At 42.8% G+C, this 13,563-nt stretch overlaps 2 protein-coding genes across 2 annotated transcripts in view; both read right to left on the reverse strand.

Annotated features, from left to right (window-relative positions):
• LOC149089023 (transcription initiation protein SPT3 homolog) overlaps positions 1-13,563 on the reverse strand; it is a 203,024-nt gene that overhangs the window by 74,520 nt on the left and 114,941 nt on the right. The gene's annotated exons all lie outside the window — the stretch shown is intronic.
• On the reverse strand, positions 10,852-13,041 carry LOC149089025 (uncharacterized). The gene is made up of 2 exons (XM_089236649.1): positions 12,949-13,041; positions 10,852-12,334 (listed from the first exon to the last, which is right to left on the reverse strand). Exon 2 carries the CDS (start codon positions 12,328-12,330, stop codon positions 10,927-10,929), a length of 1,404 nt encoding a protein of 467 aa, XP_089092775.1. The 5' UTR covers positions 12,331-12,334; positions 12,949-13,041; the 3' UTR covers positions 10,852-10,926.

A 13,563-nucleotide genomic window follows, 5' to 3' on the forward strand; every position in this document is an offset into this window, starting at 1 on the left:
TTAAAATAAAATTTTTTTCAAGTCACAAATAAACTTTTGTATGTCCAAGCTGAAAAGTAAAAATAAACCAAAGGAGCAATAAAATACAAAGTCATTTTATATGATTTTCATTTATTTCAAATAAATTTCTTCTATCTTAGATTTCAAAACATCAAAATCAATCGCATTAAAACATTTTTCCGCTACATCGTAATTTTCCGCCAGAGTTTTAGCGACTTCGCGAAAGTCAATCAGGGTTAAAGCATGATCAAAATATTTATAAAACATTAAATTATCATTCAACTGCAGACATTCATGACCCAACTGATTAGCATATCCCATGGAACACCCATGGCAGTCAACAATTTTTTCGATGCTAGCAAAAAGTTTTTCACTCACCAATTTAGCCAAAATGTCGGTGATATCCATAGAACTCGTTCCTTTAGTTTGGTTTTCGCGCACACACACTTTCAGATAGTCCAAGCAGAGCGTTTTCTGCACGAGCTCACTGATCACGGTATGAAGTGGTTTATCATCCTCGCTCCAGAAGAGTGCCTCGATTGCCTGGAAAGTCATTTTGAGGGGGTTTTCGGAGCACTTGAAAATTTTGTTGTCCCCGCGATGTAGAGTTTGAATTAGCACATCATCACCGCTGTAGTCCACGATCAGGTTCTCCGACACTAGGAAAGTTCTATCAACGCGTTGCAGCATAGTACGACGAGAGAATTCGGTTCTCAAACATTCCCACACGTACGGCGAAAGAGTCACTCCATTTTTAGCTGGGTGCATGAGTCCATCGCGTTCGAAAAATTCTCGAATATGTACGCGCACTTCACCACTGAAGATCACGACGCTGACGAAAAAGTTCTCCTTCACGTGAAAGATGTTGGGAGGCGGCGCTTCCTTATTGAATCCACTGCTGCGAGATCTCTTAGCCGATGGTGGTTGAGTGTTCGGTGATGGGCGCTTGTTACTCGAAACCATTTTCCGGAACGTCAGGCTGAGTCGGACGTCTTTTACTTTTGGGTCTTTAGGTATCGCGTGACGCCACAGCTGGTTGGTTGGAGGTAGCATCGTCAGCAGGCTGTTGTGTTCCAGGATTCGGTCCACGGATTGGTGCCCCCGTCGAGAGAACACGAGCTTTCTTTCAGCGCCCAGGGAGAGGCAAGCGATGGGGTAATCTTTGACGAGCTGTGATTCGTCATCGGAATGCGGGGAGATGCTCTTGGTTCCATCAGAGTATCGGTTGACGACAACAAAGTTGTAGTCATGGCCTGAGATGCTCTCGACCACGGCTTTCAAATCCAAGAGGAGAGGTGTCCACGGTTGGGCCTGGAGGGTCATTCCGGAAAAGGTGTAGTATGGTGGACGGGTATGACGTCGTTCAAAAACAGAGGACAGCTTCGTACTAAATTCTTCCCATTGACTTACCACCCCTACTGATTCCAACCGGTCTTTGAAAACTTCCGCTAACCTTCTTCTCAAAACATCAAAGTTAGTTCTCCGAAAACAAGGAACCAGTCTTTTGTTATCAACCTTACCCGAGGAAAAGTTACAGTGAAATCTGACGATACGATGATCACTGGAGCAAAACTCTTCCCCCACCGAAACATGTTCAACTAGATCCTCAGAACTAGTAAGAACTAAATCTTTTAATAATCATACTGATAAAAGATCTGGCTCTCCTAAAATCTGATTTCTTGTTCAGAAAAGTGTAATGATTGTATAGATGTCACTTTTATATCGTGATTTTCAAATCGACATTTTGGACGAAACGTGGTCAGAGTTCATTTTGGTTAAACAGGTCAGTGGTGTGTTGGCCTAAAAATCGTTTCTTGTTTATGATACTCTCGTCCCGTAAATATTGCAGACCATATTTGATTTTGTTAAATCGGACAATTTTTTATATTCTCATTTTTAGAAATTTCACGATTTTGTTCCGTTTTCTTGTCCCTTTTCATATTTTCTGTTCAAAATCGGGACGAATTTAAAAAGAGCTGATTTCATGGATCTAATATAATATTATTGGAATCTCTTGTATATTCTGAATATCTATAACATTGTTTTGCATTTTGAGACTTTTTACCGTGGAGAAAAATTCTTTGAATATGTTGAAACGGTTGACAAATATGTTCAGCTTTTTGTGCTCTACTGTAAATTTTTTTTTTTTTTTAGTGTTCAATTCTCTAGGTTCTTTTTATATATACACTTATATATTTGCATAAATTCTTTCACTGTCCCGTATTTGTTGTGCATTTTCATATTTCTCTTCTAAAATCGGGACTATCTGCAAAATCCACCAGGGGCGAACATCCGTGCCGAAGAAGACTTTTTCAGTGGAATATTCAGGTGGGAATCAGACCAGCAAAGCTGGTATAAACTTTGAGTCGGAACAATAAACTTTTCTATACAGCAAATTTCTATTATCTTGGGAGCAGAGCATAATCTCAGATCAGAGGCTACTATGGACAGGTTACACAAACCAGTGCCATCACACAGGGCAGCAAGAGTATCCGGATTAAGCAAGAGTTTAACGGAGACTCCACGACTAACGAAAGCCAGAGGCATCAAGAAGAAGAGGGTCAGCCACAAGGAAGCTCGGGGGATCCGGAGTTTCTGCGAACATTTCAACATGTCTGATGACGGGGAATACAACAAGGGGGCGAAACCCAGAGCACTGAGATGGAGCTCTGGAGACTGCAACGACGGAGGTAGGGATATCTCAGTATCATCTGAACCAGAGCCATCCTCTCCAACATCAGATTACGACAAAAATAATCTCAACACAACAGAGCAAGATGCACAGGGTTCTAGAGTTTCCTGGAACCTCAGGGCAAGCTGGTCATCGACATCAGGGGAGAGCGGCAAGAGAGAATTGGTGGAGGAAGAAGACAGCGGCTCACATAACTTTGATGTTGCACCAGCCAACGAACTCTGGAACTTGTTAACAGAAAGAACGGGCCATGGGAAATTCCCGATACCGCAAAAGTACCACAGTGACATTAAATCACTTATCAGTGATATTATAGATATGGCAAAAGCGTGTGGGGAATCTGAACGAATGACTAGCACCCCAGCAGACGACAAAGACATCAGGCTTGAAAGAGATATTGATATCTCTACAATAACTGAGGAACAGGAAACAAGGCGAACGTGCTTACCAAACAAGCAAGCCCAAGTTGAGGTGACTCATAAGGGAGAAACAGAATCGAAGGACAGAACAGATAACAATACAAAGATGGAACAACAGGTAGAGCACGAGGAGATCCCAGCCATAAAAACAAATAGGAACAAGCCGAGTGAGGACGAGGCGACAACTTACGATATGGTATGGGGGACGGATTCAGAGAAAAGACATGCAAGACATGTAGGAATACAGGTGGAGATGAGGGTGGTTAAATTTAGCCAAGGCACCCAAACAGCTGATAATGATTTCCCGAGACTCAACGAGAAAATGAACATATCAAGGAAAACTGAAAGCCCCGGAATAGAGGATTGGGTACGATGGGGAGTAAGACATAATATTTTCGTGCCAAGCAAAGACAAAGACAAAAAGAAGACTCATGGATTGAATGTAAATGGGGAAAAAACTCAGACGAATCAACAACATTCAACAGGAAGGGAGGAAGTTGGCGAGGGAAAAGAGACGGAAGAGTCAAACAAAAAATCAGAAAAGACAACGGGGCTAGCTCCAGAGACAGAGATGCAAGAACCCATAGAAGAAGGAGAGATAGTAGAGGAGAATCAGGTGTTATCACCCATTAAAAGTAAAAGAAGAGTGAAATGGGCTGACTATAATGGAAGATCACTTCGAACAGTAGAAAATGAACAGCCCAAAACAGCGTTAACGAACATCCAGAAAAAACTTCTGGCAATGGCAAACCCTTTCGATACGAGAGACTGTGAGACAGCATCATATGCAAGAGTGGCAAGAGAAGGGGCACAAGTTCACACACTACTGCTATTCCCGAGAAATTTGGAAGACAAAGACGATCTTCCTCTGGTCCTTAGGGTAAATAAAGACAAACTAGAGTTAACCGGAAAAATACTTCGAATCAGAGAGACACAGAGAGGGTATGCAGTGGATTTGAGTGAAGAAGAAGATGCCAAGGAACTACCAGGCAAAATACTCAACATAAAAGAACTGAACGACGTGATGACAATCAGACCGCCGAGACCCAGAAGAGAGCTTCTAATGGTTAAAAACTTTAATAGCGAAGACGACATCCAAGAGCTGTTGGATAACACGGCAAGGGAACTGGAACAACGTAAAGAGGAGGTGGAGTACAAATTCCAGTTGTGGGCACAAGCAAAAAATCAAAGTCACATAATTCTGGAGGTGAATGTCAACAAAAGACTAACAAAAATGTTGGACGAGGGAATCATGTGGCTGAAAAGAAAGAGAGTAGGGGTCAAGAGGTTCGTGCCCTCCCCGAGATGCTTTAGATGCCAGTCGATGAAGCATCACGCTAGAGACTGCACCAGCCGAGACCCCCAGATGTGCACGATGTGCAGAACGACATGAGACCTCAAGATGTCAAAGCAACAAGCGGAGGTGCATCAATTGCTTGCTGAGCAACCAGGAAAAAGGTAGCAGGTTCGAAACTGGTCACAGTGCTTCAGCGATAAGTTGCCCAGTTTTCAAAAGAGAAACCTCTGGCAGATGGCAAAGAACGGACGTCAGAAGAGAGAGACGGTGGAGAACAACTTTTTTCAGTGATAAAGGCAGAGGAGAGGTACATCGACAAGGAAAGAACTGGAACAAAAGCGCGGGACATGCAACCTCAGGATATAAAGACTTCGAAAAAGGTAGAGAAGACCTAAATAAACGAGGATGCAGACAGCTTCCCTTCATCAGGAAAGAAGAAAAGGGTAGCATAGACGACGGTTACCAAATAATTTCACGAATAGTAACCAACGACACCGAAAGGAGTGGAGCGACAAATATAAGGGTAACAATACCAGGCAGGACTCGACCGGAAAATGAAAAGCCGATAAGAACAGTGGTATTCAGGAGGAGTCGTTAGACAGAAAGGATCACAAGTAAGGCGCTATTGAAGATTTAAACAAGAAAAACAACAAAAATGAATAACAACGGTACACATATGGGTCCACAGAATCCGGTAGCAGTACATGGGCATTCCTCTGCAACAACGGTTAAATCAGATGGAGACCAAGGAGGTATAAAAATCCTTCAATTCAATTGTAATCGATGCATTGTAACGACATTCCAGCTCATAAAATACATAGATGAGCATAAGATAGACATTGCTCTTCTGCAGGAACCATGGGCGCATAACGACATACTGAAGGGAATACCGAGCAAATGGGCTAGATGGAGCTCCCGCAACTGCAAAGCGGCTATTGTTATACCAAATGGACAAATACAAGGCACCACATTCTCAGTCCTTGAGAACAGTGTAGCAATCAAAATCAGCCTTTACTCCAATGAGTACATTTTCACTTCGGCGTACTCCTCCCCATATGCCAGACTCAAACATACAACAATCGAACTACAGGCGATTATCAAAAGTGCGGGAAGAGTACCTAGTATCATTGGAGCAGACCTCAATGGGGCACACACATTGCTTGGCTACAAACTGACAAGACCCAGAGGTGTAAAGCTACTGGATTTCATAAGATCTATGAATCTGTCGATCTTAAACAATGGGGAGTCGACATATCACCATGACGGAAAAGAGGGGAGTCCAGATGTCACATTAGCCAACGAATATGCTCCACTGGATCGGATAGACTGGTCAATCGATCATGAGGAGGAACTCAGTGTACACAAGTGCCTGATCATTCAGATCTACGACAAACCCAGATCGGATCCAACTGCCAAATACTCTAATTCACGTAGGAGAATTGACAACTTTCTTCGATACATCAAACCCGACATAACACGGCTAGTTGAAATGCTCCAACAGGTCAGGAACGAGGAAGAGTTAGAGCAAGCCGTAGACCAGACTTTTGCCAAAATCAAACAGGCAGCTGATAAAAAGCTCAAGACAATAAGGCAACCTAATAAAACAGTAACTCCATGGTGGAATCAAGAGCTTGATATTATGCGAAAAAAGTTCAGAGCCAAGAAAAAAAGATACAAAAAGGCCCTTGGGGAAGCAAAGATAGCAGCTTGTCAGGCGTACAGAGAATATCGAAAAGTGTACTACAAAGCTCTAAAAAAGACCAAGAGGGACAGCTGGCGGAAATTCTGCACAGAAGCGACTGATCCCTTCGGGACGACTTATAAGGCAACGGTGAGGAGACGAATGAGGCACCCACAGTTGATTATGCCAGTGGGAAAAAACCTTCCGATATTGAAGGCTGCGGAAGAACAGCTAAAACAATTATTTCCGGAGGATGATACAGATCCGCATCAAGACCCAGGTCAGATAGTTTGTGCCACAACATCAGGCGAAGAGACAACAAAAGAGCCGACAATTTCGAAGGCGGAAATAACAAGAATCATAAAAGGGTTAAGTGACAAGAAGGCCCCGGGACATGATGGCATAAATAATAAGCTCTTGAAAGCCATCAACAAAGAATTTCCCCAACTGCTCAGAACTTTGTTCAACAGATGCCTGGAGCTGGGTATATTTCCATCTCACTTCAAATTGGGGAAAATATTTCTTATACTCAAAAAGGGCAGGGATCCTGACGACATCACCTCATATAGAGCTATCCATCTTCTGCCTACCATTGGAAAGGTCTTGGAAAAAATTGTAACTCAGAGAATAATTTATCACACAGAGGCAAAACGATGGTGGAATGAAAACCAATTCGGATTTCGACAGGGACGTTCTGCAGAACAAGCCCTCCTGGCTATTAAGGAGGTGATCGTCAAACAAAGGGCGAAAAAACAGGATATCGTGCTCATTTCCTTGGATATTAAAGGAGCGTTTGATGCACTGAGACATAACATCATCAGAGAAAGACTCGAAGATATGCCGATACCAGAACAGCTTGCCAAAATAATGTGCCACACTCTTCAGGGAAGAAGAGTGGCACTTCAGACTACAGCGGGACTAGCGACACATAGGCTATCTAAAGGATGTCCACAGGGATCTTGCTCTGGTCCAATGCTCTGGAACGCTGTAATTGACCACCTTCTGAAGATGAGATGGCCAGGCCGGGGAAATGAAATCGTGAAAGTCCAGGCGTTCGCTGATGATATTGCCATCTTGGTCAGCAGCCCCACGGAAGGTAGAACGGAGACGCTCGCGTCAGAAGTACTCGAACAGATCAACAACTGGATGACGGAACACGGGCTTGAGGTGGCGTCAGAAAAGTCAAAATATCTGTGGATATCGTCCAAGACCTCATCAGGGCTCCAGATTGATGGGTCTCCTATCGAACGTACTGACCTTCTCAAATACTTAGGAGTTTACATAGATCCGAAACTCAAATTCCGGGAACACGTGAGGCTACAAGCTGATAAAGTTAATAAAGTTCTCCCACAGTTGTTAAGCTGTGCAGGCTCAAGATGGGGCATAACCAGTGCCATGCGTCGCACCTTATATGTATCGGTGATACAGAGGATGCTGGCCTACGGTGCCCCAGTCTGGGGTTCCAAGCTCACCAAGGCAGTAAAGAAAAAACTAGACTCGGTTCAGAGGAGCTTTCTCCTCTATATCACCAAGGCATACTGCACGGCACCAACAAACGCTCTACAGGTGATAACAGGACTGGCCCCCCTCGGGCATTGGATAGAGTCTGAAGCAAAAATGGCACTGCTGACGAGACTCAATCGGCCTATCACAGTCAACAACGAGCGCATAGAGCATTCGCAAATTGAACAGAGAGAGATCGGATGGTCCTCACACCCAGCAGTAGAGGTAAAAGACGGACAGATCAGCTTACACCATGACAAACAGCTAACGCCGACAGTAATTTACACGGACGGCTCAAAGACTAAAGACGGAACTGCAGCAGCCTACGTCATTACGGAAGGCAACAAAATAATCAGCAAGTGGGCACATAAGCTTAACGCAGAGGCTTCCGTGTTCCAGGCAGAGATGCTGGCTCTTCTAGAGGCAACGAGGAAGGCAGAGGAATTAAACCCTCCAGTCAAAATATACACGGACTCGCTTTCTTCGCTGCATGCAGTCACAAATCCGTTGTCCAAAACGTACGCTTCAAGAGCAGTCAGGAAGATTCTCATTAATAACCCCGGTATCGCCCTCTCCTGGGTTAAAGCCCACGAGGGGAACTGGGGTAATGAGGAAGCTGATGCTCTTGCGAAAGCAGCAACAGAAAGACCAGAAGTCAATCGAAATATTCCATTTCCAAGGTCTTGGGCGAAGGCAAAGATAAAACAACATCTTCTAAGGCAGTGGCAGGTGCAGTGGGACAGCAACGATAAAACAGGGAGAAAGATCCACCAGGTACTTCCGAGGGTGAGGCTCCAAGATCAGGGGTGGTCAAGAGCAATGATCTTGTTCTTCACAGAACATGGGCCATTCCCTGCATACCTCAAGCGATTCCACCTTCGGGGTACAGACGCCTGCAGATGTGGAATGGTGGGAACACCATTGTACTATGCCACTGAATGCCCACTGACCAAGAAATTTCACTTCGGGAAGCCTACACAAGAAAACTTGGCCCTTTGGAGAGCCGAGTTGTTTAAAAGAACTGACCGAAAAGAAAAAATTGGAAGATTGATGGAGAGGATAACAACAGACGAGAGAACATTCATCCCCGACGGAAAGCCGCCTCGATCGCAAAGAGCAAGATACTGCAGGGCACTTTCCTCAGAGGAGGAGTCTTCGGACTTTGAAAACGAACAGAACACATAAAGACTCCGCGCCTTACAGGGGCAGCTGTCGCGTGGGCGGATCGGTCACATGTAAATAGATGACTGTGTGATGCATATTGTGTATATGTATATATTGTATATTTTTTCTGTCATTAAAATCCAGGGGTTTTTGCGGTTGGGTCCCGGGGATCTGGATGAGGGTGCTCCGGGCTGTTGCTCGGGCTTGTGGGCTCCTCCTGGTGGCTGCCCGGAGGGGGGCTGCTTATTCAGATGCCCTGAGGGCCGTGCATGGAGCTTGTTGGCGACTGTAGTCATGGATAGAGGGTAGGGGGCGCCGGGGGGGGTGCCTTCCGGATATTCTCCGGGTGGCGCCCTGGCCCGGCGCCCCTGATTCCCGCCCAGCGCGACTCAACCTGATTGGGTAAAAGGCTTATATCCCGAGAGGGACAGAGCCTGGGTCGTGTCTGGTTAGTAGTAGTAGTAAGAACTAAATCCAAAATAGCAGTACCCCTAGTGGCTTCTGATACATGCTGATACAAAAAATTTTCGAGCACCAACTTAAGAAAGTCTCTTTCATACTGATCTCTAGATGACAGGTTCTCCCAATCAATACCTGGGTAATTGAAATCCCGAAGTATGATAGCCATCTTACTCTTACACATGTAGTAAATTTCATCATGAAATTTGGCGATGTAGTTTTGATCCCTATTCGGCGGATTGTAACAAACCCCAACAATAAGCTTATGACGTCTTTTATTTTCAAACTCAACCCATATAGTTTCAATATCACTTCTCTGCACGCCTTCAAACATGATTTCACGTATATCAACATTTCACCCCCTTTCCTATCAGATCTATTCCTTAAAAAAGTATCGTATTCTGAGATGTGTAAGAAAGTGTGTAAATGTGTGTGTGTGATGTGAAAGATGTGTAAGTGCATTTCATGCCTTCTGGGGTTATTGTAAATAAAATAAATAAAGATTCATCCCCATCGTTTGCCCAAGATTCTGTAATGGCTATAAGATCCAGGCCCTCCACAACTATCATAGTTTCTAAAAAAATCTTTCTTATACACCATAAGTAGGGTGATTTTAGCGGTTTTGGTGCACAATAGGACTGCGCATTTGCTGCGCATCAAACAATAGGGCTCCCCACTTGCTGCGCATCAAACAATAGGGCTCCCCACTTGCTGCGCATCAAACAAATGGGTGCTTCGCACTTGTTGAGGCTCGCTAGATGGCGCTTCCTATGACGTCATTCCTAAATTATCGTTCTTGCCTATGATGTCATTCCCAAATTATCGTTTTTCAGGGGGGTCATTCCTAAATTAAACTTTATTTCCCAAGTGATGATTTTTTTCAGGGAACATTCCTAAATTAAACTTTTGAATTCATTTTCTGACTTAGAAAAAATTTGCTCCTAAATTAAACTTTATTTCCTGACTTGTTTTTTTTTTTGGAGGGATGCTCCTAAATTTTTTTTTTCCATCCCAAGTGATGAGATTATTTCAAAGAGGGGTCATTCCTAAATTAATCTTTTCTTCCACAAATTATTGTTTTTTTACTGACTTAGTTATTTTTCTAATGATTTTTTTTTTTCATTCCTAAATTAAACTTTTGAATTCATTTTCTGACTTAGAAAAAATTTGCTCCTAAATTAAACTTTATTTTCTGACTTGGTTTTTTTTTTTTTCTCAACACCCTGGGAAATTTAAAGTTCATTACCGTTCTTTCAACTCTTTCCCAAATTATCGTTTATTTTCTGACTTCCCAAGTGATGAGATTATTTCAAAGAGGGGTCATTCCTAAATTAAACTTTATTTTCTGACTTTGTTATTTTTTGGAGGGATGCATTTTCTAACTTAATTTTTTTCTATCCCAAGATTTTCCCATAACGTCACTTCGAAGATATCACCAAAGAGAAGGATCTTTCCCAAATTATCGTTTAATTTCAGACTTTTTTTTTTTTTTCTAACTTGGGGATCTTTCCTACATTAAACTTTATTTTCTGATGATTTTTTCATTCCTAAATTAAACTTTATTTTCTAAACTAAACAAAGATGAATCGTTTCATTAATTTTAAAATAAAATTTTTTTCAAGTCACAAATAAACTTTTGTATGTCCAAGCTGAAAAGTAAAAATAAACCAAAGGAGCAATAAAATACAAAGTCATTTTATATGATTTTCATTTATTTCAAATAAATTTCTTCTATCTTAGATTTCAAAACATCAAAATCAATCGCATTAAAACATTTTTCCGCTACATCGTAATTTTCCGCCAGAGTTTTAGCGACTTCGCGAAAGTCAATCAGGGTTAAAGCATGATCAAAATATTTATAAAACATTAAATTATCATTCAACTGCAGACATTCATGACCCAACTGATTAGCATATCCCATGGAACACCCATGGCAGTCAACAATTTTTTCGATGCTAGCAAAAAGTTTTTCACTCACCAATTTAGCCAAAATGTCGGTGATATCCATAGAACTCGTTCCTTTAGTTTGGTTTTCGCGCACACACACTTTCAGATAGTCCAAGCAGAGCGTTTTCTGCACGAGCTCACTGATCACGGTATGAAGTGGTTTATCATCCTCGCTCCAGAAGAGTGCCTCGATTGCCTGGAAAGTCATTTTGAGGGGGTTTTCGGAGCACTTGAAAATTTTGTTGTCCCCGCGATGTAGAGTTTGAATTAGCACATCATCACCGCTGTAGTCCACGATCAGGTTCTCCGACACTAGGAAAGTTCTATCAACGCGTTGCAGCATAGTACGACGAGAGAATTCGGTTCTCAAACATTCCCACACGTACGGCGAAAGAGTCACTCCATTTTTAGCTGGGTGCATGAGTCCATCGCGTTCGAAAAATTCTCGAATATGTACGCGCACTTCACCACTGAAGATCACGACGCTGACGAAAAAGTTCTCCTTCACGTGAAAGATGTTGGGAGGCGGCGCTTCCTTATTGAATCCACTGCTGCGAGATCTCTTAGCCGATGGTGGTTGAGTGTTCGGTGATGGGCGCTTGTTACTCGAAACCATTTTCCGGAACGTCAGGCTGAGTCGGACGTCTTTTACTTTTGGGTCTTTAGGTATCGCGTGACGCCACAGCTGGTTGGTTGGAGGTAGCATCGTCAGCAGGCTGTTGTGTTCCAGGATTCGGTCCACGGATTGGTGCCCCCGTCGAGAGAACACGAGCTTTCTTTCAGCGCCCAGGGAGAGGCAAGCGATGGGGTAATCTTTGACGAGCTGTGATTCGTCATCGGAATGCGGGGAGATGCTCTTGGTTCCATCAGAGTATCGGTTGACGACAACAAAGTTGTAGTCATGGCCTGAGATGCTCTCGACCACGGCTTTCAAATCCAAGAGGAGAGGTGTCCACGGTTGGGCCTGGAGGGTCATTCCGGAAAAGGTGTAGTGTAGGCCAGCGTCACCATACCCAGCATGCTGTCTGGGCATCGGATAAGTCTTGTCGCCAAACTTGAAGACGCATTCCTCTGCTGGACGGTACACGATTTCAGATTCGAGCTGGTGTAGTATCGCAACGGAAGTATCCAGTACGTTCCGAGCGTATTCATAGCGGAGGCTTTCCATCTGTCTAAATGAAAACAACGCATACAGTCTCTCTCCGCAACTCTCAAGATGAAAAAAAAAAAAATTGCGAAATATATATTTTAACAGAAGTTTTTTTTTTTTTTTAAGTTTTTTAAATTTTTATTATTATTATTATTATTTTACAAAATTAAATTTTTATGCATCTAACCATTCAGCGCATGCTACGACCTTGCTTCTTGCGCAATGCCCTTTTTGCAGAGGGTGAAACCCGCAAGAAGTCAAGGATTTTGGGAAGTTTAAGACTTTCACTGTCTCCAGGTTGAATCGTTGCTCTAGAAATTTTTTTTTTTGCCTGCAGTTCACATAAATGCAACTATATCTGTTATTAACAGTGGTGAGATGAATTTTCATTAAATTATAATCGAAAAGCCCTTCCCCCCATCTAATATTAAGAAGATTTCTGCTAACCCAGAGCATTTGTGGGAAATCTTCTTCGGATAGCTCCTTGCTAGAGAATGGCGGCTTGTAGAGAGAGTGATATACTCTCCCTGTGCTTAAATCAAAGCAAGCCATTTCCTTAACAACATATATCCCACTTTTAAGCAAGAATCCCTCAAAATCTAACACGCAAGAAGCCATAGAAAAAAAAAATCTTACCAAGTTGCGGAGAGAGAAGTGTATCCAAGCGAGCGAGAGAACTAAGTTAAGGAATTGTGTCTGTCCCGCAGTTTATATACTGCAGTTGCAGTTGATAAGCATAAGTATAGGAATATACTGTGAATCTCAAAGTGCACCCAGTAGCATCACTATCTCATTCACGTGAATCACTAATACAATATATTCATGTGAGCATGCATCACTGATACAGTACCAATATCTAATGATACACTATCCAATGTTACATGAATCACTGATAATGATGTGAGTAGCATCACTATCTCATTCACGTGAATCACTGATACAATATATTCATGTGAGCATGCATCACTGATACAGTACCAATATCTAACGATACACTATCCAATGTTACATAAATCACTGATAATGATATTGACGTGAGTATGCATCACTCGCGTTGCTTCGATTATTCTGCACGCGACACTGATAACTATATGAGTACTGTCTGCCCGAGTAATGACGCATAGCACACGAGACTCGTTATCGCTTCCTAACCCTTTATCTCATTAAAAGTATCATCTTCTTTGCAGATCCTCTCACTTCGTTTTTGAGTTTTGTCCAGACAGCATGCTGGGTATGGTGACGCTGGCCTAC

The sequence above is a fragment of the Pholcus phalangioides genome, unplaced genomic scaffold, assembly GCF_987345545.1.
Source record: "Pholcus phalangioides strain wild (caught in Gottingen) unplaced genomic scaffold, Ppha-v1.0 ptg000002l_1, whole genome shotgun sequence".
NCBI lineage: Eukaryota > Metazoa > Arthropoda > Arachnida > Araneae > Pholcidae > Pholcus > Pholcus phalangioides.